The sequence below is a fragment of the Mchenga conophoros genome, linkage group LG6 (genome assembly GCF_057382185.1).
Source record: "Mchenga conophoros isolate Kocher_MC1m ecotype Shallow Benthic linkage group LG6, M_conophoros_male_GT1.1, whole genome shotgun sequence".
NCBI lineage: Eukaryota > Metazoa > Chordata > Actinopteri > Cichliformes > Cichlidae > Mchenga > Mchenga conophoros.
In genome coordinates this window covers 7973596-8001353 of record NC_140531.1, presented here as the reverse complement: position 1 = coordinate 8001353, position 27758 = coordinate 7973596, and the positions used below count along the sequence as shown (strand labels likewise).

The window sequence follows — 27758 nt, the reverse complement described above, 5'->3', positions numbered from 1 at the left end:
ACCATGCTGTAAAACAGGTATATGTTAGCAATGACACCATTTAACAGATATTAAAATGCTAGCCGCGCTAATTAGCCGAACGCGATGGACGCGAATAAAACGCCCCAAACGCCCCTAATTTGACGCGTGTACATTCGCGTCTCAACGCGTGTCCAAGAAAAATCCATCGCGTGTCAAAATATGATATTTTGACGCGCGTGAACCGGAAATGTGGGAGGAATGTGGGAGGGAGTTGTGCCAGACCGGTATCTTTGCAAGATGGCAGCTATCGAGCTAGCGCTTGAAGAGAGAGTCTCCCTTCTCTATGTACTGTGGAGAGCAGAGCAGCAGCGTAAAAGACGTCCCCGCCGTACCTGGGTCCATCAGGTCCTCCAGAGGCATGAGCAGTTTGGTGAGTTTCACCACTTGCTCCAGGAGCTGCGCCTGGATGACGGCCGATTCCAGCGCTATCACCTTCGGCCAGTTTGAGGACCTGCTTTCCCTCGTCGGTCCCAGCATTGCCCGCCTAGACACCAACTACAGACGCTCAATCCCACCTGCAGAGCGCCTGTCCGTCTGCCTGAGGTTAGTAAAACTATTTAATACGGTAGTCCTTTATTGATATCTGTGCTAATATGCTAATCCATCCAGTTATACACTGCTAACATGGATGTGCTATGCTAACAGTGAATGCTGTCGGTGTTTACTGAAAGCAAACTGTGGTACAGAGACGACTCTTTATAATATTTCTAGTGATACTCAGAAGGTCTCATCAAGTCCCGATTTAATTCGATTTATGCTGTTATCAGTGTTTGAATGATAGCATGGCTGTGGTGTCACATCAATGTATGCGCTCGGTGTTTGCTGATATCAAACTGTAGCATTAGGACCACTGAGTTAACCTTGTAGTGATACTCACTCCTTTTTATTTAGACCTGGTTTAATTCTGGGATAGTTGAATATTTGTATATAATCCCTGCAGCTGTCAGACTCTATAGCAGGGGTCACAGCCTTTATTAAAACAGAGTTAGATAAAACTGTGAACAGTTTGGTTCATCTCTAGTTACATGGTTCTATCTTGATAAGCTGTCTTATCACAGATTAATTTTTCAAAAATATTAATGATTTAAGCAAGGAAAGGGCTACATGTCAACATACAACTCTTTATTTCTATTAATGTCTTACTTCATTCCTACCTGGTTGACATGTTTAGGAATTGTGAGTGATTGGCTCACTGTAGTGGCAAAAGTTGCTACCAATCAAATTATGATATGTTAAAGTTAAAACAAAACACAACTGTTTTAGATATTATCTAATATACATTTTGTAATTATCCTTATAATTACAAAAGGTTTTATGTAAGATTCATGTTTTGTGATTTAAATCTGACATCACAAAAGTATTTTGGAATTTGAATGATGTATTTTGTAACTGCAGTACACATAATACTGATTTTGAACAATTTTGTCCAGGTTCCTTGTCACCGGGGACTCCTTCAGGACCATCGCGTTCAGTTTCAGAGTCGGTGTGTCCACGGTGAGCCAGATCACCCCCAAGGCAGCGACGTCCATCTGGGACTGTCTAGTGGACGACTTCATGGCTGTGCCTTCACCTGGAGACTGGCGCTCCATCACAGAGGGATTCTAGGAGTGCTGGAACTTTCCTCTGTGCTGTGCAGCTCTGGATGGGAAGCACATCCAGACAAAGGCACCCCATATATCATATAGGAGACACACACATTGATATACACTAAATATTCATTTCATTTCTTTTTTGTGGTGCCCAAATTGATGCACCTGCTTGATTTTGTTTAAACAATTATTGCACACTTTCTGTAAATCCAGTAAACTTCTTTTCACTTCTCAAATATCACTGTGTGTGTCTCCTGTATGATATTTAACTGACATTTTTTATTGTAACAACCAACAATTTATACAGGAAAATAATGTCTATTAACAAGGTTGCCCAAACTTCTGCATCCCACTGTATCAGTATATTTTGTCATTAGTATAATATGAAATAAATTCTACATGTGTCAAGTCGTGTGCCAACATTTGCTGTGTAGTAGAACTGAGACATTAGTCATTATAAACATTTATTTGAAATAATATTAAAAGTCTCAAACAGAAAAACATTAAACATAAATATATAAAATATAAGAATTTACAGAGAGACAGGAATAAAAAGGACCAGCTGCTCTCCAGAGCAGGAACAAGGCTGAGGAGGAAATGCTCCATTGGAGACTGGTGTGGCCTCTTCAGGGACTCCAGGATGGCCAGCTCCACCGCCGATGGACCGTCCTGGGACCCGTCCCTCATCTGCCTCGGAGCCGTCCTCCTCTGTGGGCCTGTAAAACAGCACAAAACACAAAGAAATGAGAAGGCTGCTACTAGATTTTAATTTCAACATTGAAAAAAAAAAAACAATAACAGGATATAATCAGATTGGTTGTAGATATTTAGTAAAGGTGATCACAAGGGAATCCCACCGACTAAAAAGGTATCAGTGCTTGCTGTACATATCTGTGGGTGCAGCAGCAGGAGCTCAGGGACTGGGGATGCTCTGCTGCAGAATCAGTTGGTTCTATCAATACAGTATTAAATGTTAACAGGTTCGATATAATAATCGTAGAGTAGACAGTGGTCCCTCATTTATTGCAGGGGTTCTCAGAATAACTAGCCCCTGGTCACAGTTCTCACAATTGATTCTCAAAGTGCAAACCTTTGTAGATTGCGAAACGTAAAAGTATTATTATGCCGCGGTTTGTCTTCATCTGCCCGCCACTTTCGTGCGCCTTTTTCCCTCACGGTGCAGGTGTCTATTTCCGAATGAGGCTCATAGTTATGGGTGTTTTTGTGCTGTTTTTTCTATTGGACACGATGGTTATCAAAACCAAACGTGATAAATTTGGCAAGCGCAGGAGATTTGTCAATCAGGCTGCAGAATGCAATGCTGTACTGTGCAATAAAAAATCAGCGAAAAAGCAAAGCAGTGACGGATGAACAGCGGGACCACTGTGTGCTGTTTATTAATAAACAATAAAATATATTCCTAAATGATAACATGCATAAAAGCAGAACGGTATTTGTACGTCAGTGGGAAAATAGCGGTGGCTTGCTAGCTTTTGTGCTGCTTCCCCGGGTCAGTGAAAACTTTCAAAAGAGAAATGAATGAACTTACCAGGTTGCCCGATCTCTTCACATATCTTCCTCCAAGCTCGGTCCTTTTTATTCCTGTCTCGGTACTGAAAGCAGCTGGTGTTGTACAGCTCCGAGTTGTTTGCTACCGCATTGATTAGCCTTCCCCTCCATTGAAGTATGAAAGGCTTTGGCTGGATCTGCCCCTTTGACCTAGGTAACAGCCGCGTCACCAGGCTCCTGATTGGTTGTCGCGGCGCGATTTGACGCTGGAGTTCAGATTTTTCCAACTCGAGCGGTAGACGCGAAACGCGCGTATGCACAAAATGCAACACAAAAACTCACGCGCGTGGTTTTATTCGCGAGTCAAACGCGCCAGACGCGCTACACTGACGCGCGTTTCAGCGTTTTGGCGTTTTCGCGACGCAAATCTGCTTCCGAATTTTCGCGGGACCCGCAATCGCGCGTCATCGCGCCTTTCCATTGACTTTACATGTAAACCTGACGCTCTATTCGCGTCCATCGCGTTCGGTGTGAACACACCGTAAAACTGACAAAAAGCCTTTAGAGCCTAGAAACTATGATATTTACAACTGTGTTATGTTTGTGTCATAGCATATAGCAAGACCCCATAACGATAACTGACCTTTGACCTCTTCTCCAGATTAATCTTCAGATCAAAGAGATAATGCTATATACAGCTATTTTAACACTATGTTTCTTACTGCCATTGTCTGACATAATATCCTTGAATCTTTTTCTAATTCAACACTTAATATAAACACTGCATGTTTATTTAAAAATTAAGAATTAAAAACACTCCTTGTAATGCCAACTTTTGTTTTCAAATGTAAATAAAGTATATCAACTAACATACTGGACACTGTTCTGCTGAACAACACACATATTACCAATATTGTAGCTGGTGTTTTTTTAGTAATTTATTATTTTATTTGTCATACAATTTAAAACTTTAATAACCTTTTCAATAAAACAAATTATCAGATGTAATTATTCTGAAACTAAGTCTAAGCTTCCCATAACTTTTTATTGCAAGTTACATTACTGACATAATAAACATAAAATGTTTGTATTGTTCATCCACAAGTCCAGTCTCTGGCTCAAACAACACAGAAGCTTGGTGTGTTTGTTTCTCAGTCCAGGCATTACTGCTTGAATGCCTGTCATGAATTTAGGTAATTCAAATGCAATTGCCTAAAGAAAGTCTTTTACATTGTCCCAACTTCCCTTAAGTACAGTGGCTGGAGATGTGGGCTGGAGATGCAATGAAAGTAAAGAAGAGAAAACAATGTACAACGAGGGAAAAAAATAACCAACTATATACATGGTGTATGCGTAAGAAACATTGAAACAGAAACATTGTGGGTGTATACAAGGGCAGTTATATAATAAAATAAATAGGGGTGAAATGGTAAAAGGCCTGTATTTGCATAGCGCTTTTCGGACCCCAAAGCGCTTTACACATCCAGTCATCCACCCATTCACACACTGGTGATGGCAAGCTACATTGTAGCCACAGCCACCCTGGGACGCACTGACAGAAGCGAGGCTGCCGGACACTGGCGCCACCGGGCCTTCTGACCACCACCAATAGGCAACAGTTGAAGTGTCTTGCCCAAGGACACAACGACCGAGCCTGTCCAGCGCACTCTCGATAGTGGCACGGTAGAAGGACACTAGGAGGTCAGTCTGAAGCCTGTTCTATCTCAAAACCATCAAGAAATGGAGGCTAGGAATGGGAATGGTTGGCTAAATGGTACTCTGACTTTTTGGTCAGTCTGGCTACAGTGCTGAAGTGAAACTCAGGGTTGTTCTTATTTTCTTCAATCAGTAATGAATAGTAAGATGTTCTAGCTTTTTTAATAAAGCAGGCTAAATGATGAGCTATTACATTTTTGCACACCATTTCATCTCCAGCTTACGAGCTATCTGTTAAATGTTCAGTTTCTATGTCGTATGTTAAAACAAGATCTAGAGTGTGTGTGATGGACCGAGTTGAAAAACAGGAGTCCCAGGAATTATTAGAAAAATATAGTTTCCATTTATTTAACCCCAAAAATTATATTTACAAGAGTAATAAATGTTGAGCTCATAAAAGAGGTCAAAGAAACAAAACTGAACTCAGGCAAACACTGCAAACTTAACTGACCAAATGACTGCCCAAACATACATAATTGACCTAAACATGAAATAACATACAAGGGTATATATAATGGCTGATCAGACCATTGTGACACATGAGGGGTAACAAAACAAACACAATCATAAATCACAACCGATGCAGTACAATCTAGTTTGTTAATAAACTAAACACTAAAGAAGAAAATCAAAAAACCCCATTAAACCCTAAACTCAAATATTTAATTAAATACAAACAGATTACACGCTGTCATTTTGAGCAATACAAATAATAAAACATTTTAACTGTCAGATAATTTCAAATGCAACAAACATCAGTAAACACGAGCCCCCCCCCCCCCACACACACACACACACACACACACACACCCCCATCCCTATGTGATTGTGGAATATATATGCAGTTTTGGTCCTGTCAAATCCTGAGCGATCTGTTCCTGTACTATTTGATCTGGTGAGGTTGTTTGTTATGCAATTAACTGGTAGAAGAGTGAGTTTGTGGCTTTAACTGCAAACCTGGATGTTGATTTCTTGAAAACTTTGCTTTTTAAAATTACAGACAATAATAATTAAATGCACTTAAGAACAGGACGCAGCAACACTACATATGAGCGAGTGGAGGGATGTCTGGGGTCTTCTGTTAACCGTCTGGGTAGGGGGGCTGGGAGGAGGTGCTGGCCACTGCAACTCCCTCTGGCCTCTGCTCTGTGGCTGCTGGGTGATCTCTTGTTTAGGGCTCTCCTCAGCTCTTCCCAGGAGGGTGGCACGGTTGCCCCCCTGGTGGTCCTCCTTGGGTCCTCATATTCTGGGGCCTCTGGATGTCTGGGGCCTGGATCTCCTCCATACATGCTTCATGCCCTGGGGGACTGGGCTATGGCTCCCCACACTCCACACACCCCACAGATCGTTACATGGAGAAACCTTTTGAATACAAGCATGCTGATCCACACAGGTGTGCACACAGGCGAACACACGGGTTTTCACAGACACAAACTACACCTTTCTTGGCTGCTACCTCAAAGCACATTGTGCGCTGTCGATCTTGCGTACCTTTCTCACCATCTCTTCTCCCCTCTATTTTTCTTTCTCCCCCTCTCTTTCTTTCATTCTTTCTCCCTGTCTTATCCCCCAGTCATGTCTGTCCTGTCTGTAACAACCGAAAATCAAATCAAATAAATACATATTTATAATTTAAAAAGAAAGAAAGAAAGAAAATTACAGACAGACTTAAATACCTTGGTGTTCTTTTGCCCAATGATCCTAAATTGATCTTTAAGTTGAATTATCTTGAACAAGTTGAAAAAACTGTAAAAGGACATTGAGAAATGGAGGGCTCTCCCTATTTGCATGATGAGTCGCATAAATGCAATCAAAATGGTTTCTCTCCCTAAATTCTTATGTCTGTTTTTAAACGTACCTATCTTTTTGAATAAGCAATTTTTCAAATGATCGAGTCAGTAGTATTACCATTTGTTTGGGGCTATAAAAATCATAGGATATCAAAAGTTGATCTATCTAAGTCTAAACTTGAGGCTGGATTTGGTCTGCCATGTTTTTAGTTTTATTATTGGGCTGCAAATGCTAGAACTCTTGCTTAGTGGCAGGAAGGGTACAAAAAGGTCATGTCTGCAAATTAATTGATATATTTAACTAACTTAATTTTTACCTTTCTTTGTTTATTATCATATAAACAGTACAGTGATTACATGCATTATATACAGTGATATATATATATCACTGTATATAATGCATGTAATCACTGTACTGTTTATATGATAATAAACAAAGAAAGGTAAAAATTAAGTTATATATATATATATATATATATATATATATATATATATATATATATATATATATATATATATATATATATATATGTATAAAAAACACTCAGCACGCCCCCTGCGGGCGGTTTATCCTTCAAGCTCGGGTCCTCTACCAGAGGCCTGGGAGCTTGAGGGTCCTGCGCAGTATCTTAGCTGTTCCCAGGACTGCGCTCTTCTGGACAGAGATCTCCGATGTTGTTCCCGGGATCTGCTGGAGCCACTCGCCTATCTTGGGGGTCACCGCACCTAGTGCTCCGATTACCACGGGGACCACCGTTACCTTCACCCTCCACATCCTCTCGAGCTCTTCTCTGAGCCCTTGGTATTTCTCCAGCTTCTCGTGTTCCTTCTTCCTGATATTGCTGTCATTCGGAACCGCTACATCGATCACTACGGCCGTCTTCTTCTGTTTGTCTACCACCACTATGTCCGGTTGGTTAGCCACCACCATTTTGTCCGTCTGTATCTGGAAGTCCCACAGGATCTTAGCTCGGTCATTCTCCACCACCCTTGGGGGCATCTCCCATTTTGACCTCGGGACTTCCAGGTTATACTCGGCACAGATGTTCCTGTACACTATGCCGGCCACTTGGTTATGGCGTTCCATGTATGCCTTGCCTGCTAGCATCTTGCACCCTGCTGTTATGTGCTGGATTGTCTCTGGGGCATCTTTACACAGCCTGCACCTGGGGTCTTGCCTGGTGTGATAGACCCCAGCCTCTATGGATCTTGTGCTCAGAGCTTGTTCTTGTGCTGCCATGATTAGTGCCTCTGTGCTGTCTTTCAGTCCAGCTTTGTCCAGCCACTGGTAGGATTTCTGGATATCAGCCACCTCCTCTATCTGCCGGTGGTACATACCGTGCAGGGCCCTGTCCTTCCATGATGGTTCCTCGTCTCCCTCCTCTTTCTTGGGTTTCTGCTGCCTGAGGTATTCACTGAGCACTCGGTCAGTTGGGGCCATCTTCCCAATGTATTCTTGGATGTTTGTTGTCTCATCCTGGACTGTGGTGCTGACACTCACCAGTCCCCGGCCCCCTTCCTTCCGCTTAGCGTACAGCCTCAGGGTGCTGGACTTGGGGTGAAACCCTCCATGCATGGTAAGGAGCTTTCTTGTCTTTATGTCAGTGGCTTCTATCTCCTCCTTTGGCCAGCCTATTACCCCAGCAGGGTACCTGATCACGGGCAGGGCGTACGTGTTGATGGCCCGGATCTTGTTCTTACCATTCAGCTGACTCCTCAGGACTTGCCTGACCCTCTGCAGGTACTTGGTGGTTGCAGCTTTTCTAGCGGCCTCTTCATGGTTCCCATTCGCCTGCGGGATCCCCAAGTACTTGTAACTGTCCTCTATATCTGCAATGTTGCCTTCTGGTAGTTCAATCCCCTCAGTTCTGACTACCTTCCCTCTCTTTGTTACCATCCGACTACACTTCTCCAGTCCGAACGACATTCCAATGTCATTGCTGTATAGCCTGGTAGTGTGGATCAGTGAATCGATGTCTCGTTCACTCTTGGCATACAGCTTGATGTCATCCATGTACAGGAGGTGGCTGACAACTGCTCCGTTTCGTAGTCGGTATCCGTAGCCAGTCTTGTTAATGATCTCACTGAGGGGGTTCAGGCCTATGCAGAACAGCAGTGGGGACAGAGCATCTCCTTGGTAGATCCCGCACTTGATGGTGACTTGTGCTATGGGCTTGGAGTTGGCCTCTAGTGTTGTACGCCACATCCCCATTGAGTTCCTGATGAAGGCTCTTAGGGTCCCATTGATCTTGTACAATTCTAGGCATTCCAGTATCCAGCTGTGGGGCATTGAGTCATAGGCCTTCTTGTAATCAATCCAGGCAGTGCACAGGTTGGTCAGTCTGGTCTTGCAGTCTCGGCTGATTGTTCTGTCTACCAGTAGCTGGTGTTTTGCGCCTCTGGTATTCTTGCCAATTCCTTTCTGTGTCCCGCTCATGTATTGACCCATGTGCCTGTTCATCTTAGCCGATATGATGCCTGACAGGAGCTTCCATGTAGTACTGAGGCAGGTTATTGGTCGGTAGTTGGAGGGGACCGGTCCCTTCTTGGGGTCCTTGGGGATCAGGACCGTCCGGCCTTCAGTTAGCCATTCCGGGTGTCTCTCGTTAACTAGCAGCTGGTTCATTTGTGCTGCCAGACGCTCGTGGAGTGCAGTTACCTTCTTCAGCCAGTAGGCGTGAACCATGTCGGGCCCTGGTGCTGTCCAACTCTTCATACTGGAGACCCTTTCTTGGATATCTGCCACTGTGATGGTTACTGGACCCTGTTCAGGGAGGTCGCTGTGGTCTGCCCTCAGATCCTCTAGCCACTGAGCATTGCCGTTATTGCCGTTATGGGTTGCATCCTTCTCCCATATGCTCTTCCAGTATTGCTCCGTCTCCAGCCTTGGTGGTGCTGTTCTCTTATTGTTCCCTTGCCACTGAGAGTACACTGAGAGTATATATATATATATAGAGAAGGAGGCTAGAGGGCAAGATCAAAGTAGCACGGAGGGAGGTTAGCCAACTAACGGAGTTGCAGAAAGGTGCGACAAATAAGGTGCCTAAGAAATACAGCAAGCTGTCCATACCTGAGGCCTTGGAAACTGCCAAGCAAAGACTCACAGCCTTGGCCAGCCGCTTGAGGAGGTACACCAGAGAGATAGAAGGCAGGAGAATAAACCAGCTGTTCTCCACAGAACCAGCAAAGGTGTACTCTCAGTGGCAAGGGAACAATAAGAGAACAGCACCACCAAGGCTGGAGACGGAGCAATACTGGAAGAGCATATGGGAGAAGGATGCAACCCATAACGGCAATGCTCAGTGGCTAGTGGATCTGAGGGCAGACCACAGCGACCTCCCTGAACAGGGTCCAGTAACCATCACAGTGGCAGATATCCAAGAAAGGGTCTCCAGTATGAAGAGTTGGACAGCACCAGGGCCCGACATGGTTCACGCCTACTGGCTGAAGAAGCTGACTGCACTCCACGAGCGTCTGGCAGCACAAATGAACCAGCTACTAGTTAACGAAAGACACCCGGAATGGCTAACTGAAGGCCGGACGGTCCTGATCCCCAAGGACCCCAAGAAGGGACCGGTCCCCTCCAACTACCGACCAATAACCTGCCTCAGTACTACATGGAAGCTCCTGTCAGGCATCATATCGGCTAAGATGAACAGGCACATGGGTCAATACATGAGCGGGACACAGAAAGGAATTGGCAAGAATACCAGAGGTGCAAAACACCAGCTACTGGTAGACAGAACAATCAGCCGAGACTGCAAGACCAGACTGACCAACCTGTGCACTGCCTGGATTGATTACAAGAAGGCCTATGACTCTATGCCCCACAGCTGGATACTGGAATGCCTAGAATTGTACAAGATCAATGGGACCCTAAGAGCCTTCATCAGGAACTCAATGGGGATGTGGCGTACAACACTAGAGGCCAACTCCAAGCCCATAGCACAAGTCACCATCAAGTGCGGGATCTACCAAGGAGATGCTCTGTCCCCACTGCTGTTCTGCATAGGCCTGAACCCCCTCAGTGAGATCATTAACAAGACTGGCTACGGATACCGACTACGGAACGGAGCAGTTGTCAGCCACCTCCTGTACATGGATGACATCAAGCTGTATGCCAAGAGTGAACGAGACATCGATTCACTGATCCACACTACCAGGCTATACAGCAATGACATTGGAATGTCGTTCGGACTGGAGAAGTGTAGTCGGATGGTAACAAAGAGAGGGAAGGTAGTCAGAACTGAGGGGATTGAACTACCAGAAGGCAACATTGCAGACATAGAGGACAGTTACAAGTACCTGGGGATCCCGCAGGCAAATGGGAACCATGAAGAGACGGCTAGAAAGGCTGCAACCACCAAGTACCTGCAGAGGGTCAGGCAAGTCCTGAGGAGTCAGCTGAATGGTAAGAACAAGATCCGGGCCATCAACACGTACGCCCTGCCCGTGATCAGGTACCCTGCTGGGGTAATAGGCTGGCCAAAGGAGGAGATAGAAGCCACTGACATAAAGACAAGAAAGCTCCTTACCATGCATGGAGGGTTTCACCCCAAGTCCAGCACCCTGAGGCTGTACGCTAAGCGGAAGGAAGGGGGCCGGGGACTGGTGAGTGTCAGCACCACAGTCCAGGATGAGACAAGGAACATCCAAGAATACATTGGGAAGATGGCCCCAACTGACCGAGTGCTCAGTGAATACCTCAGGCAGCAGAAACCCAAGAAAGAGGAGGGAGACGAGGAACCATCATGGAAGGACAGGGCCCTGCACGGTATGTACCACCGGCAGATAGAGGAGGTGGCTGATATCCAGAAATCCTACCAGTGGCTGGACAAAGCTGGACTGAAAGACAGCACAGAGGCACTAATCATGGCAGCACAAGAACAAGCTCTGAGTACAAGATCCATAGAGGCTGGGGTCTATCACACCAGGCAAGACCCCAGGTGCAGGCTGTGTAAAGATGCCCCAGAGACAATCCAGCACATAACAGCAGGGTGCAAGATGCTAGCAGGCAAGGCATACATGGAACGCCATAACCAAGTGGCCGGCATAGTGTACAGGAACATCTGTGCCGAGTATAACCTAGAAGTCCCGAGGTCAAAATGGGAGATGCCCCCAAGGGTGGTGGAGAATGACCGAGCTAAGATCCTGTGGGACTTCCAGATACAGACGGGCAAAATGGTGGTGGCTAACCAACCGGACATAGTGGTGGTAGACAAACAGAAGAAGACGGCCGTAGTGATCGATGTAGCGGTTCCGAATGACAGCAATATCAGGAAGAAGGAACACGAGAAGCTGGAGAAATACCAAGGGCTCAGAGAAGAGCTCGAGAGGATGTGGAGGGTGAAGGTAACGGTGGTCCCCGTGGTAATCGGAGCACTAGGTGCGGTGACTCCCAAGCTAGGCGAGTGGCTCCAGCAGATCCCGGGAATAACATCGGAGATCTCTGTCCAGAAGAGCGCAGTCCTGGGAACAGCTAAGATACTGCGCAGGACCCTCAAGCTCCCAGGCCTCTGGTAGAGGACCCGAGCTTGAAGGATAAACCGCCCGCAGGGGCGCGCTGGGTGTTTATATATATATATATATATATATATATATATATATATATATATATATATATATATATATATATATCACTGTAATGTAATGTCAGTCTTTGTCATGTTAACTTATGTTTATTTTCGCTGAGTCCTCTCATTCCGCGGTTTGTCGCTTACTTTTCCCCAGTGCCTTCAAGTCAGATTGGAGGGAAAACAATTCAGTGCTCTCCAGCTTCCACAGCCATGCGGTAGACAGGGTGACGGTCACGTGACCCAGCTCAACATAAACAGATGTCACATGATTTTCGGGTTGTTTTCCAACATGGCGGGCAGGTCGCAGCAGCTGGCTACAGCTCTCCTGTTTATCCTCAGCGTAGTTTTAAGTTTTCCTGTCGGCGAGAAGAAAACAGACGTTCCAACCTGCGGATACGAGGTTAGCTACTTTATGTCGCGCTTTTGTATTTTATTTACATGTGTTAGGGTTAAGGTACATGTCAAAAAGCTCAATGGAGCTGTTAGCGCTACTTTCTGTTTCACTCACATGACTGTGCTCACATACAAGGAAGTGCTGGTGTTGTGCCAAAAAGTGCCCGCCTGCCAAAAACTGATTTCCAATGTCTACCTGTGTTTTTATGTGTAATATCTTTACCTATGTTGGCAAATAGACTTCGGTCAACAGGCTTTACAAAGGGGCTAGATATAACATTTTACAGTTACATCTTTTTCAACTCTGTCTTATTGCACTTACATTACAACCAATTCCATCATTTTTGTCCACTTAAAATATGTTTACAGAACTATTGTTAGATGTCTTTCAATATCTGCTGTCCTCTTGGCCAGATTCTTCTTTAAAACACATTTTTAATGTCAACAAGCTTCTTTTAACTGCATAAATAAAGGATATATAAAAGTCACTGCCAAAAACTGATTGCAGCTTCTACTTTGTTACAGGAATGTTGTTTGTGGCTCAAGATGACTTATATCATTCATGAGGGATACATTTGATATAGGTTTCACATATTATAGACTAACAAGTTATGTATAGCAGTTTAAATGCGAGCAATCCTTTTTTTGGTAAATACCAGAAATCAGTTTTTGGCAGACGATCACTTTTTGGAGTTAATATTTGTCGACATTATGACTCTTCCGACAGAGCAGTACAGCTGTATTCATAGAGTGTGTGTCTGTGTGCAGTCATGTCATGCCACCAAGCCGGGCATGTTGAATGTCCACCTGGTCCCGCACACACATGATGACGTTGGCTGGCTCAAGACCGTGGACCAGTACTTCTATGGAGGTCAGTGTGACACATACAGAAAAAACACTGTGAAGCTATTAGCCAACCTCCTGCTCTGTGTTTACTCTGTCAAATGTTTGCATATGTTTCTATTTACTCTAGTAGTTCTGCTGATGCAAGTAAATCTGCTCTATTGACTGGTACTAAATATCTTCCTGATTGCTGCTACAAGTGATTGTGGGTCTTGTGACCAGCAGCGTTATCCTCCTGCTTTAAAGCCCTATGATGTGTTTTAATGGTGGTTCATGGACATGATCTCTGGATTTGATTTGAATGTGAACTGGAGTGACAGCCATCACTCATGTTCGAACTACTCTCTGTTGTTGGGGCTGTGCGAAATGTGGAAATGTATCTTTTTTTTTTTCTTTTTTTTGTGTCCTGTCTGGCACTGTAGCAATCAGAATTATTGTCTGAAGGCCAAGAAAAATGCCCAACAGATTTACTTTCCCAAGTGGGCCTTTTGCTATACTGGCCCACTTGATTGTCATAGTTTATTTGATCTTTATTAGTTATTTTTATTCTAAGATATTGTAATCAGGCCAGACTGGACTCGGGGACGGGAAAGAAAAACAAGAAGAAAATTTCAGAAGAAAGTTAACAGAAGGAGAGGGAAAGAAAAAGGAGAAAAGAGATAGAGAGAAAAGACAATGAAAATCTGCTTCATCACCTTTTTTTTTCTCTTTTTCTTTTCCTGGATCACCTGTTGAGAAAGAAAAAAGAAAACAAGCAGAAGAAGACTAGAGCAATAGAATAAACAACATCATGATGATCTATGGCAATATAACAGTAAATACTAAATGTTAAACATTATTGTGCAGCACGTAAGATCGACAGCGCACAGTGTGCCTTGAGGTAGGAGCCAAAAAGGGTGTAGTTTGTGTGTGTGAGCACCCGTGTGTACACCTGTGAGCATGGACGCGCTTGTTTTTAAAAGGTTCCTTCATGTAATGATCTGCTAGAGGGTGTGGGGGGCCACAGCCCCGTCCTCCAGGGCATGAAGCAGGTATGGAGGAGATCAAGACTCCAGACATTCAGAGGCCCTCAGAGCACAAGAGACCAAGGAAGACCAACGGAGGGGCAGCTGTGCCACTGTCCCAGAAAGAGCTGAGGAGAGCCCCAGATGAGGGGTCACTCAGCAGCTGTGGAGCAGAAGCCAGGGGGGGTTGCAGTGACGTGCCCGGGAGCTCCGCCGGCAGCCAGCTGCGCCAGAGTGACCGAGCCCCAGGCCGAGAGGCCGAGGGCACCCCACCCCCGAAGTGGCCCGAGCCACTGTTGAAATGTATCAGAAGACGATATTAAAACACCTTCGTTTCATTTTATACTCTGTCGTGTATTTCACACTGCCTCATAATGTACTGTTTACTGCAACAGTTTACTTCTTCATTGCTTTAGAGTTTTATGCTTTTAGTGCAATTGATTGTCGAGCTTGCTTATTTTAATGTCACATGTTGTTTATAGTAAGTTGTAAGGCCAGGTGTTGTGCAGGTGACCATCATCTGATATTGATTTCCAGTCTGGGTTAATATGTAAGCAGAACTCATCTGCACTGAGGGTGGTTTGTTTGGGCATATGCATGAATGCAGATGAGCACATATACTTTCTTGCTGTTAAGATACGTTAGTGTAAATAAATATTTTTCAAACTGTGACACACAGCAACTAAATTCTGACCACTTCTTGAAGCATTGACTTCTGTGTTACAAAATAATGTCTCTTTTGTCCTAAATCTGTGCACATTTGTGTGCGTAGATCGTAATGACATCCAGCATGCTGGTGTTCAGTACATCCTGGACTCAGTTGTGGATCAGTTGTTGAAGAATCCAGACAGGAGGTTCATCTATGTGGAGACGGCCTTTTTCTACCGCTGGTGGAAGAGTCAGAGCTCCAGCATGCAGCAGACAGTCAAACAGCTGGTTAATGAAGGTAAATACCCATTCAGTACTATACAGCTGCGTTAAGTGTTTCAGTGCATCCTTACCAAAAGCTGCTCCTCCCGCAGGCCGTCTGGAATTTGTGAATGGTGGTTGGTGTATGAGCGACGAGGCTGCCACACACTACAGCGCCGTCATTGACCAGATGACCATTGGTTTGAGGTTCCTTAATGAGACTTTTGGAGCCTGTGGCCGTCCCCGCGTCGCCTGGCACATCGACCCCTTTGGCCACGCCCGGGAACACGCCTCCATGTTTGCACAGGTAGCATAGCTCTTTATGTTTATTCTTCGAGTTTTGTACGAGTCACACTTCAGAATTGCTCAGCTCATTCACTGTCACACTTTCAAACGTTGGCCATGTTTAATATCAGCAGTATAGGGCAGAATAGAAGGATGAGCATAATTGGTCACCTTAAGGAAGGCCTGATTTCTAGTGAGACTTAAAATGGGAGAATTTATCAGTTAAAGAAGAGAGTTGAGGCTAATTAGAGTTAAGGTAGCACTCACGTCGAGAAAGACTCTCCGTTTTCTCATTACAAATTTTTGGCTGTATCGTCATTATCAGATTTGCTGCTCTGCAATGAATCAAATGGGCTTATTTCCAGAATGCTGCATTATTACATGAAGGCACAATTTAGTTCACTGGCTTTCCATTTGACTTTCCTTTAACCATTAACTGTCTGTCTTTTGCTGCAGATGGGATTCGATGGCTTCTTCTTTGGTCGTCTAGACTATCAAGACCGGGCTCGCAGGATGAGGAATAAGGAGCAGGAGCTTCTATGGAGAGCCTCCGACAGCCTCACTCCTCCAATGGCTGACCTCTTTACTGGTATGCAAAGTTCCTTTCTTCATCCCTTTATGTTAATGACTTCTGGACTCAGCAACAGGACGGTGTCACATTATTTTTTTAACCGTTTGCCCCCGTTAACCAACAGGGATCCTTCCTAATGGCTACAACCCTCCTGAGGGCTTCTGCTGGGACCAGCTCTGCAGTGACCCACCTATCAGAGACGATCCTGATCTTGAAGACTATAATGTTGATGATGTGGTGGGACGCTTCCTTGTCATCGCCAACAGTCAGGTTGGACACAACTCCACACTGGCGCACAGAGACACTGATTTATCAGTCACGTGGTGTTCTTAACACCGCATGTTTAACTAACACTACGAAAAAAATGCTCATGTTAAATCAAAAGACATCAAACAACGCTTTCTGATTTAGAAAAAGAGGAAGCAGAAGGGATACTGTGCTTTTTATCCCAGCCCATATACAGCTGTGACTAGCTAACATGACATGTAAAATTTCAGTAGGAACCTCTTGTTTCAAGTAATGTCAGCATATCTTCATGCAGGTCCCCATAAATCTTTTCTCAACCTGTCTGGTTTTATTTTATGAACCTGTCATGATCACAATAATAAAGACATCTACAGATAGTGTAATGCAATGTCCTCCTTTAATAATCCACATTCACCACTTTAGCCATCATATAAATGTGCTTTGAATAGTGTGAGGTGTGTGTGATTGAAGAGATGTGTGAATTGTTTAATTTCACTCTTCCCTTTTCTTCCTTTTTGTTTAGTTTAATCTGTTAAGCATTATTTCCTCTTCCTTTTTTAGTCTACGGTCTATAAGACCAACCACATCATCATGACCATGGGCTCAGACTTTCAATATGAGAATGCCAACCTGTGGTACAAGAACCTGGACAAGCTGATCCACTATGTAAATGCCCGGCAGGCAAATGGCAGCAAAGTCAACGTGCTCTACTCTACACCGTCCTGTTACCTGCAGGAGCTGCACCGAGCAAACCTCACCTGGTACTGTGAACTTTAAAGGGGCAGGATAATGTTTTCTTGTTCTAGCAGCACTGTTGGTGTTAAACTCTATTGTAAAAAGTGTCGTCTTTTGCATTTTAATGTCAGCTAAATCCATTGGTTTTCTATCCAGGCCATTGAAGACAGATGATTTCTTCCCCTATGCAGACGACGCTCATGATTTCTGGACTGGCTACTTTACAAGCAGACCAGCGCTGAAGCGATATGAGAGGATCAGCAACAGCAACCTGCAGGTACTCTGAGATTTACTTTGTGCGGGGCGATTTTACAGTGTGCTCAGCATTACACTTTGTGTCGACGACATCACAACATTCAAATTTCTGCTTTTCTAGAATTACCTCTGTAACTGTAAGTCCTGTCCCACAACTTTAGAGCTTTCAGAAAAATTTAATTGTTTTAGTGTAGATGGTAGTTAGCATGCTAACATTCAAACTTTAAGAATGTTAGCATGACATATGCTAGATAAGTATAACATTGTCACATTACACTAACAAGCTTTAAATTTTGTTCTGTGAAAACAAAGTTTATCTAACTCCTAACATGAACTGTAAGCAAATAAATGCTAATATATAGCATGAAGCACACTGTTAGCTGGCACTTAATAAAGCTATCACTGGTATCCTGCGTCTATAGAACTACCTTAAGATGTGGAAATATAGGTTTAATGGTGGAAAATTTATACCTGTGAGACTTTTTAAATTGTGTTTATTTTAATATGTTTAAATTGTGTTCATTTTTTCCCTCTTAATAGACTTGTAACCAGCTGGAGGTATTTGGTGGTCCAGCTTCCAGGAAAGGACCCTTTGGGGAAGGTGAAAGCCAGACCATGAGTAAGATTTGATTGAATCTTTTTTGTGTCTCCTTAGTGGGTTCTGCATAGGCATACTGTAGGTACTCTGGCTTCCTGCCACAGTCTAAAGACTTACGTATTAGGTTAACATGTAATAGCATGACCATAAATGGTTGGCTGTCTTCAAGTGCTACTCCTGTGATGGACCTGTCCAGGATGTAGGAGAGCTGGGATGGGCTCCAGCCTCCCCACAACTGTGAATTGGTGAACCGGTTAAGAATATGGACACTTTTTAAAAGTTGTATTTGTGTTACTAAGACCAATTGGATGTCAGACAAGAGCTTGAGTGACGGCTGCTTTCATTGGTAGAGAAAGCCATGGCTGTGGCTCAGCACCATGACGCTGTGTCGGGCACAGAAAAGCAACACGTAGCAAATGACTACGCCAGGAAGCTTGCTAACGGCTGGCAACACTGTCAGGTACTCCAGGCTTCACAGTACATTATCTTACCCAACAGAAGTTACTTGTGCTAAATTTGTCATTTTCTGTACAGGAAAATATATTATCATGTCTTTAGCAGAAAGTGTTCTTCAGTCCAAACTTTCTTGCACAGGTTTCTTGTCTAACTGTTGTCTCTCTTTCAGGTTTTAGTCAGTAACAGTCTGGCTGCTCTCAGCGGCTTGTCTGCTGAGCGAATCTACTGTGATAACCTCAACGTCAGCGTGTGTCCTCTCACTGAATCCAGCAAGAAGGTAAAAAACACAGAAAATAGACTTTGAAGGGGACCCGCTTTACTCATTTCCAACTCATCTTTATTTTTTGGAATTGACTAAAGTAGATTTGCATGATTTACAGTGAAATCCTTAGTAATCTTTGCACTGGTGCAGCCCAATTTAGAGTCCTATTTAAGTCATCTGTCTGATTACCACCCACTGGCAAAAGGTTTGAACAGCAATCCCAAAAAGGTTGATTCTGTTCATCTGAATGTGACGTTTTCAGTGGGAGAAACGTTTCGTCATTCATCCAAGTGAATTCTTCAGACTCAGCTGACGCAGGTTTCCCCAATCTTATAAACAGTACATTTGTTCCTTCAGTGGGCTGGTTTCAGTCATTGTGCAATCTGCTGTGAGGTCAGTTTCTTGATCATTAATATGCAAATTGTCATGACCATTGATCAACAATCACTGATCAACAACCATGAGTACCATTCACAGAAAGTTGGGGAATGGCTGCAGTCACAGCATTGTAAGATGGTGAAAGATGTACCCTTAGGCCCCCTCCTGGCCTGCTTGCTCAAACCAGCGTTCCTCCCTGTCCAGGATGTGTACATCATTGAAAGAGTGTCCACTGGCCTGTAGGTGTAAATAGACTGTGGAGTCCTGGCCTGACAAGGTGGCTCTTCTGTGTTGAGCCATCTGCTTCGCCAGAGGTTGTTTGGTTTCCCCGATGTATAAATCCTGGCAATCCTCCTGGCACTTAACAGCGTACACTATGTTACTCTGTTTGTGTCGGGGGACCCGATCCTTGGGGTGGATCAATTTTTGCATTGTGTGTTTTGGGGTTTAAAAGCCTCAGAGACCTGGTGTTTAGAAAAAAATGTATCTCAAATGTTCTGCTTCTCCTGACACATACGGGATCGCTTAGGGTTTTCGCTTAGGCAGCAGTTTTGCTTCTCTCCTGAATTGATTGGCGCCTCCAAGCTTTGACAAGAGTCCAGCTGGGATAACCATATTTACTCAGGGCCTTCATGATGTGATGTTCTTCTACTTCCCTGGCCGCTGTGTCTGTTGTAGCGTCCTGATGACACCCAGTTTGTGCTCCAGTGGATGATGAGAGTCAAACCTTAAATACTCACCCGTGAGCATTTGTTTACAGTACACATCAACTTTAAATGTCCCCCTTTACTGGTGTAAATCTCACAGTCTAAGAAGGCTAACCTGCCATAACCTCCCAGGTGAACCTAATGTGATGGTCCACCCAGTTAATGTGATCAGTGAAACCTGCGGTCAGCTGAAACGGAAGAAGTCACTTGGATGAGTGACGAAATGTTTCTCCCACTGAAAACTCTACGTCCAGATGAACAGAATTAATTTTTAAGAGTTCCTTACCTGGATGACTGAGGATGCATCAAGACATTTGAACAGCAAGTGGGTAGAGTCACAGCTGCGTGCCCGAGTCACTATCCTGTCTGAAAGTGAGCATTTAAAATCTGAAGGTTTGGCTCATAAGTCTTACTTGTACATGTACTGATCCTGTCATTTAAACCATGTTTAACAACCATCCACCGGTAACATAATAAAAAAAACCCACAATTTGTCATCTTAAATGTAATTCTGAACACTCTGACCCTCTGAGATTTATCCTCGGAACAAACAGTGTATTCAAGGTGTACAGCCTAAAAAACCTGGGCTACAGTTATTGTAAATACATTCTGTGTAATTAGTGTGAATGCTTGAAAAGCATTCACAGTATTGTTGTTGTAATCTTTATTATTATTATTATTATTATTATATTTTATTCTGTATTCCGTACGTTTTTTGTAATCCTACTCCTTCAAAACCGTTCAACTTAGAAAAACCATTCCAACACCGTTAGATTCCTATTCTTTTGGACAACACTGCTTCCATTTTTCATATTTTTAACATTTATATTTTTAATTTTATTCAACTTTATTCAACAAAAATTTATAATGTATTTCAATGGGGAGACCCTTCAAATCCTCATTCAACTTACTCATTTTTAAACTCTTACTACTTCCACATACATTGACATAGAGCCACCATTCAAACTTTAAAACGAAGACAAGACATTCAACTATTCAACTTGCATTTATCTTTTCAATATCTATTATACTTTTTCTTCAGTTCCAGTTTAAGTTTCATGATGTTTTTTCACCCGTTTCAGAGTTTATAATGGGTGTGTATGGGACGGAATGTTGGGGCTAGAGTGAGGCAGCTCAACTGCTAGAGTGAGAGGAGCAAAAAAAATAATCTTAAAATCTTTTTTAAAACTGCTGCTGTGTCCGCAGCGTTTGCTCTACAGGTATGGTTTTACCCTCAAAACGTAGCCATGGCTGTCCTCTTTCATCCAATGTGTTTACTATTGTACTAGGTGTTATGGTTCTTTCATAAATGTCACCAATGCACAGCCTCCTCCCTCCAACTCTTCCATAGACTCTAATGTTAAAATGGCTCAGAAGGTTCGTTTGAAAATCAGAAGAGCATGGTGTCTTTCCACTGTCACCACGTCCATATAATAAACTCCACAGACATGAAAACTGAGAATTTGGTAGACTAGACATTGCTGTCGCTCACAGTGAAAGAATTTTGTCAATACGACTTTTACTTTTCATTTGGGAACGATTTGTTTCGGCCTGACTTTTCTGTTCATTTTAAGCAGCAAAAGTGAGGTGCATGTCTGTGTCCGTGTGTATGGAGCCATTGGGTGCGGTCACTATAGCAACCAGGCTCACACCTGCCTGCTTAACGAGCTCTCTCTGCCACTCTGCCAAGATTCATCTTAAACACTTCTCTTTCAACTGCTGCTGTGTCCACAGTGTTAAAGCCATCATTTTACCCTCAAAACGTCGCCATCGTTGTTCTTTTTCCAACATCTTGTCTTTCAAAGCTCAGAGATGTAAACTTTTTAAACTGTGTGGGTCCAAGTGGAGGGATCACATTTTAGTCATTCAGTGATTCAAAGAATATGACCTTTTAATATTCTTTCAGATGTTTTCTGACTCTAAATGTTCTTTTCTCATTTCTTAGGTTTTTCTAATTTACAATTAAAACATTTTCAGCTTTTTTCCAACTTCTTCTTCTGTGTAACCTTCAGCTTTTAGCAGTTCAGCACTTTTGTTTTCAGGTTAAATTCGGGTTTTTTTTTTTTATCTCATTCAAAATTTTTAACTTAAATTCAGTAATTATTTCATTTCAATGCATACATTCAGATTCAAGCATTCACACTGCAGTTTCTTCAGAAAATGCACTTTCTAGTTACAGATAAGACTGAATGCTGACGCTGCCTTTCTCTCGCTTGTCTTTTTGTCTGTCATTCAGTTCTCAGTCAATGTGTACAACCCTCTCGCTCGGCCCGTCACTTGGCCCGTCAGGCTGCCGGTCAATGGAACAGCGTACAGCGTGTCAGATGCTAGTGGCAAAGCGGTGGACTGCCAGGTCAGTATGTGTGCCAGCAGCAAGTATGAGATGATCCAAAACAAGCTGTGCAGTTGTCAGACACAAGATATAGATGGATCTCATCTCAGAGAATGAAGTCTGCGATACTTTTTCACAGCACTGGTTTTTTTGTATCACTCAACATGTTCAATATAAACAAAGATAACACTCGATAATGTGTTTGCGTTGAAGGTGGTTCACGTGTCACAGGCCACTCACGAAGTTAGAAGACAACGAGGCTTTGCAGTCAATGAGCTGGTGTTCCAGGTTCAGGCACCTCCTCTGGGCTACACCACGTACACGGTGGCCCTGATCCAGGACGGACCTCCACCTGCACCTGCACAGCAGCGCGCACCCCCAGTGATCCAGAATAAGGTCAGAACACAGAAGAAAGTCCAAAATATTCAAATAAATAAACAAAATCTTCTGAAAAAGGAACTGTTTTTGTTTGTTTTCGTGCACTCTAGTTCCTACAAGTGACCTTTGACCCTGAGACAGGCCTGATAAGCAGCCTCAACAATCAGGAGACCAAACAGATCATCAAACTGACACAGAATTTCTACTGGTTAGTGTTTCTAAAAATAACAAAATGAACACGCTTTTTTTTTTAAGTTGAGCTTCCAAATGATGTGTTGTTAAAACGTCCCAGGTACAACGCCAGTGCCGGTAACAACGTAGAGAGCAGGCAGCCTTCTGGAGCCTACATCTTCAGACCCAACTCTTCCACACCTTTCATCATCAGCCGGACGGCCAAGACGGAGATCATTAAGGTAGAGATGTTTGCTCATATCCAGACGTAGATTCCTAGTATCAAAGCTTTGTTTTTACACTGTTATTCAGTTTACTTCTAAATTATAGGCTGCTGTCATTTTATATGTGTGGGTGTCAGAATGAACGTGCCAACATGTTTTACCTCCCTGTTTAGAGGCTAATATGCAGCGTCTAATTTTGTACTGCAATGCTCTCATCCTCAGACGTCAGTGGTGCAGGAGGTGAGGCAGTGGTTTGCTCCCTGGGTGTCTCAGGTGGTTCGTCTCTATGCTGACAGCAGAGCTCTGGAGCTCGAGTGGACTGTGGGACCTGTGCCGATAGAGTGAGTTTAACACGTGCACACTACATATGTAATGGAGATGTTTTTAGAGATAAGTGGTTGTTGAAATTTCTGTTCTCTTCAACCTTTCTAAAAGCTCAGTGCCTTAATGTCAACTGATCTTTCAGGGGAGAAAAACCTCATATGGGGCAATATTGTGGCAGAGCTTTGCCCTTCTAAATATTTCCTCATATCATAGCAAGTGATTGGCTTAGATCGCTGTTATCTTTTTCCCCATGTCAGATTATAAATACATGGAAAGAGGGAATTTTAGACCATAAGATTCCATGCACACCCACTGGGGAATAGATTTAGCTCATAATTTCAGGTCTATTTTAGCCATTTTTTTTTTTTTTTATTTGTGAGCGAGAGAAATAAATTCAAGGAAAAGTGAGGAATCTTGGCCAAAATGCTCCCCACACCACCCACCTTTAACCCACGTCACACTTGCTGTCTTGACCTTTTAGTGACAGCCTGGGGAAGGAGGTGATCACTCGTCTGGACACCAGCATCAAAACCTCTGAATATTTCTACACTGATTCCAACGGCAGAGAAGTTCTGCAGAGGAAGTAAGAGTTTGCTTTTTGTTTTTTGATGATGGAAAATGCACTTTAACCTTTTAAAGTTGTTGCAGTTGTTTTGGATTTTGATATTTTACAGATTATATACAAAGTAAGACAGCTGTACAGTTATGTGATAGTTTTACATTAAAAGAATCCAATTCTGTACACTTAGTGTGTGTGTGTCCCATCCCCCCCAAACAGGAAAGACTTCCGGCCCACCTGGAACCTGAAACAGTCAGAGCCCATTGCTGGAAACTACTACCCAATCAACTCTCGCGCTTATATCAAGGTTTGTGTGTTTGTTAGCTTCCATTTGGAGAGACAGGCAACAAAAAGCATTGACTGTCAGTTCTATGACAGTACGGGGCGATCGTGGCTCAGGGGATTGGGAAGCGTATCTGTAACCGGAAGGTCGCCGGTTCGATCCCCGGGCTCTCTGTCCTGGTCTTTGTGTCCTTGGGCAAGACACTTTATCCTACCGCCTACTGGTGTTGGCCAGAGGGGCCGATGGCGCGATATGGCAGCCTCGCCTCTGTCACTCTGCCCCAGGGCAGCTGTGGCTACAACCGTAGCTTGCCTCCACCAGTGTGTGAGAGTGGATGAATAGTGGCATTGTAAAGCGCTTTGGGTGACTTGAAAAGCGCTATATAAATCCAATCCATTATTATGAATTATCACAAGTGATGTTTTCCTTTCACTTGTGTGTCTTCAGGATGATGTGGACCAACTCACTGTGGTAACGGATCGCTCTCAGGGTGGAGGCAGCATCCAGAATGGTTCACTGGAGATCATGGTGAGGCATAAAGTCGTAGCTCATCACCATTAGCATGTTGACCCCATCTAAGCGCACACAAGGAGTTCTTATTAAAGTCTCTCTATCCAACCTCCTCACCCTCAGCTCCACCGCCGGCTGCTCCACGATGATTTCCGTGGTGTTGGTGAACCTCTCAACGAGATCTCTGGCATCTTCCCAGACGGGCTGGTGGTCCGCGGCCGCCTCCTCCTCACCCTCGATCCCCCGCAGACTGCTGCCGACACGCACCGCCCCCTCGCAGAGGGGATGGTGTTGCAGCCGCTGCTTACGTTTACTGATGGAGATCTGAAGCCAAACACTCAGCTGGAGGTATGTAAATGGTAAACGGACTGGTACTTGTATAGTGCCTTTCTACTCATTCACCCAATCACATGCACATTCGTACAGTACTTGTACAAATACTGCATGTATTTTAAAGACATGTTATTAACACACTTCACTAATCGGGTTTCAGAAGTCACGGTGATGTGATCTGTGTTTGAAATATTAGCAGTGCAAGAACCAGCTGGCCTCCATCTTGCAGGTTCCTGTTCAAACACCTTAAACTCCTGTGTGTAAGCTTAAGAAAAGCTTTGTACAGTGCTGTGACCTGCACTGTACAAACTGCAGGCTGTTCCTGTGAGAGTCTGCTGCTTGTTTTGAGTCATTGTCTCCAACTGTCTATGCTGCTGGTTATAACCCATTTCTGTCCTGCTGTGTACATATTTGCATTTTTTAGACATGGTTTCACTCGCTCTCAGGGGAACTGAGCTAAGCTGTGTTGCCTTTAGCGGCAACTGCTGCTGACATGTTTTCAGAGCCAGCGATTGGTCGAAATTCATATCAACTTTATGTAGTAATTTTATAGAAAATGTGGTTGGAATACATTAAATAATCTTTTTTTTTTTTTTAAAGGCATGGTTTCTGTGAGTGAGGGGTCTTTGTCTTTTAGTTCTCAGGGCTCCTGGCTGCACTGCCCCCTGCTGTCCACCTGCTGACACTCAGTCAGTGGGATGAAGACTCAGTGCTGCTGAGACTGGAGCATCAGTACCAGAGCTCAGAGAGCAAAGTGAGCTCTCAGCCAGTCACAGTCAACCTGCAGGTCAGACATTCAGAAACAGTTTAAACCTTGTTACACTCAAAGCGACCGTACGGTCATCTGTCATTCAGTCGTTTCTCGTTTGCAATGCAGTGGAATGTCGTTTTGCTGTAACTAATCCCATTGTCTTTCCTGTCTGTGCAGAAGCTGTTTTCAACTCTGGAGGTTCTGGGTGTGGCTGAGTTGAACCTGTCGGCCAATCAGTGGAAAGATGAAATGAAACGTTTTGACTGGACTCCTGAGAAAGGTACAGGACACCAGTGTTGTGTCAGTTAGTTCACCACTGCAGTTTTGAACGTCACCCTAGATTCAAAGCTGGATGTGTTCTCCAGTCTGACTCGATTTAAATTTGGCTAAATTTCAATGAATGTCGTCTCCTCGGGCTTATTTTAATATGGATTCCAACTCAGCTGCTTTGAGCTTTGTGCATTTTGGAGGTCGGTGGTAAAATCTCAGAGACCAGGTATGAACTTCTGTGGAAATCACTTTGGTTCGTTGTCAGATCAAAGTGAAAATAATTTAATAGATTAAATGATGCATGTTCTGTGCGCTCGTAGCTGCAGTTCCAGCTGTGTGAAAGAAATGTAGCAGCAGCAAAATAAAGTATATAAACATTTACACATTTTCTGCATCATCAACTGAATACATTTATAATCCAGTGACAATGAAGTGCACAGTCTGCGCTTCAGTCAGTGTTTTTTTTTAATCTATGGCTTCAATACGAAACTTATTTGCAAACATATACTGCACTTAACATAATTCAGTAATCCGTTATTCTGGCTTTGTAGTACACTGCTCTTCAATCACACTTCCATAGTGAGGATTCCCTGATGTTTGCAGATTTTGGCCTTCGTTTAGTGTTGTCACAATTTCATTACATTATTTATAATATTTTATATAGTAATATAAAGACTGGCAACATCTGGATTTTTCAACATCTGGCAGGTGACCATGCACTGAAGGAGCGCTGGGCTGATAGAAATCTCTGATTGTAGTCATCGACTTAACAGTTTCCCTGCAGGTGCTAATTAAGCCAGCAGGGAGCCATAAAGCGTCATAAACAGATTGATATGCTTCATAATGTAATGTATACTACAAGGTGTTTCTGGAGCTCAACATGTTATTTTGTTCCTTGTGAGGAGACTTGGTTGCTGATCACTGACCCGTGTCACTGGTAAATGGTAAATGGCCTGTATTTATATAGCGCTTTACTAGTCCCTAAGGACCCCAAAGCGCTTTACATATCCAGTCATCCACCCATTCACACACACATTCACACTGCTGGTGTGTTTAAAGATTAACCAACCAAAAACACTTTGTGTCGTTTGTGGTTGTGCTCACATAATGTGTCTGTTTTCCAGGAGAAAAGCCACTGCTGAAGACATTTCAAGACCCGTCCACGTGGGAGGTGACCTTAAGGCCAATGGAGATCCGAACGTTTCTTCTCAAAGTCAACCTTAGATAGCCAATCACACATGAGATTTTATAGGATGAATTATCGTATATTGACATTCCTGTGGCTTGTTTACGTTGCTGATTTAATAAAGTGTGGATTTTTAGGGGAAAAATGAATGAGTTGTATTCACGCTGCCTACGACTTAAAATCGGATCACAGCTGTAGCCCGGACTGACCTGGGCAAAAGTCATTTCAGGATGCCTTCAGCCTTTGATACAGAATGTCTGAATAAGATTGAATTTGTTAAAGCTGCCTTTAACATTTTTGAGAACATTTATATTTGTGGGGATTTTTTGTGCTGTTGCAGTAACAGAATATCGTCTCCCACAAAGTGATATGTGCAATAAAGTATAATCTTTGCATTTCTGCCATGTTGTGTATACTTAGATTTTTCTACTTATCAAGAAGCAGCTAATAATAAAAATCAATCCTCCTTACTGTCCTGCCCTCGTGTTTGTGCCACAAATCTTGTGTATAATCAGTGAAGCAGCATTTAACTGCTGATAATCTGACATCAGAACAGATGTTGTTCTGTTGCTGCTGCAGACCTTTTCCAGTGAC

General features: G+C 43.5%; 2 protein-coding genes and 1 long non-coding RNA gene across 3 annotated transcripts; 2 read left to right on the top strand and 1 right to left on the bottom strand.

Moving 5' to 3' along the window:
* The first annotated feature begins 203 nt into the window (after positions 1-203).
* Positions 204-2018, top strand: LOC146572027 (uncharacterized). Its single transcript, XM_085276061.1, has 2 exons — positions 204-564; positions 1452-2018. The coding sequence occupies exons 1-2, from the start codon at positions 305-307 to the stop codon at positions 1624-1626; spliced, it is 435 nt and encodes a 144-aa protein (XP_085132187.1). The 5' UTR covers positions 204-304; the 3' UTR covers positions 1627-2018.
* Positions 2019-2057: 39 nt separating this feature from the next.
* LOC146572026 (uncharacterized) lies at positions 2058-3336 on the bottom strand. Its single transcript, XR_014892650.1, has 2 exons — positions 3160-3336; positions 2058-2326 (listed from the first exon to the last, which is right to left on the bottom strand). It is a non-coding gene; the product is annotated as an uncharacterized LOC146572026 (long non-coding RNA).
* A 9130-nt stretch (positions 3337-12466) lies between these two features.
* man2b1 (mannosidase, alpha, class 2B, member 1) lies at positions 12467-27634 on the top strand. The gene is made up of 23 exons (XM_085276056.1): positions 12467-12601; positions 13363-13465; positions 15214-15387; positions 15464-15657; positions 16092-16224; positions 16331-16476; positions 17014-17213; positions 17344-17464; positions 17983-18061; positions 18391-18500; positions 18666-18773; positions 22080-22196; positions 22389-22571; positions 22664-22761; positions 22846-22966; positions 23171-23289; positions 23754-23855; positions 24051-24138; positions 24562-24642; positions 24748-24972; positions 25595-25744; positions 25886-25988; positions 27103-27634. Exons 1-23 carry the CDS (start codon positions 12467-12469, stop codon positions 27204-27206), a joined length of 2994 nt encoding a protein of 997 aa, XP_085132182.1. The 3' UTR covers positions 27207-27634.
* Positions 27635-27758: the final 124 nt, after the last annotated feature.

Bases quoted from the DNA above. Each gene is read 5' to 3' on its own strand.
- LOC146572027 (XM_085276061.1), top strand. From the start codon at position 305: ATGTACTGTGGAGAGCAGAGCAGCAGCGTAAAAGACGTCCCCGCCGTA. The intron at 565-1,451 runs GTTAGTAAAACT...AATTTTGTCCAG, and splicing joins CGCCTGTCCGTCTGCCTGAG to GTTCCTTGTCACCGGGGACT.
- man2b1 (XM_085276056.1), top strand. From the start codon at position 12,467: ATGATTTTCGGGTTGTTTTCCAACATGGCGGGCAGGTCGCAGCAGCTG. The intron at 15,658-16,091 runs GTAGCATAGCTC...CTTTTGCTGCAG, and splicing joins ACGCCTCCATGTTTGCACAG to ATGGGATTCGATGGCTTCTT. The intron at 24,973-25,594 runs GTATGTAAATGG...TTTGTCTTTTAG, and splicing joins AGCCAAACACTCAGCTGGAG to TTCTCAGGGCTCCTGGCTGC.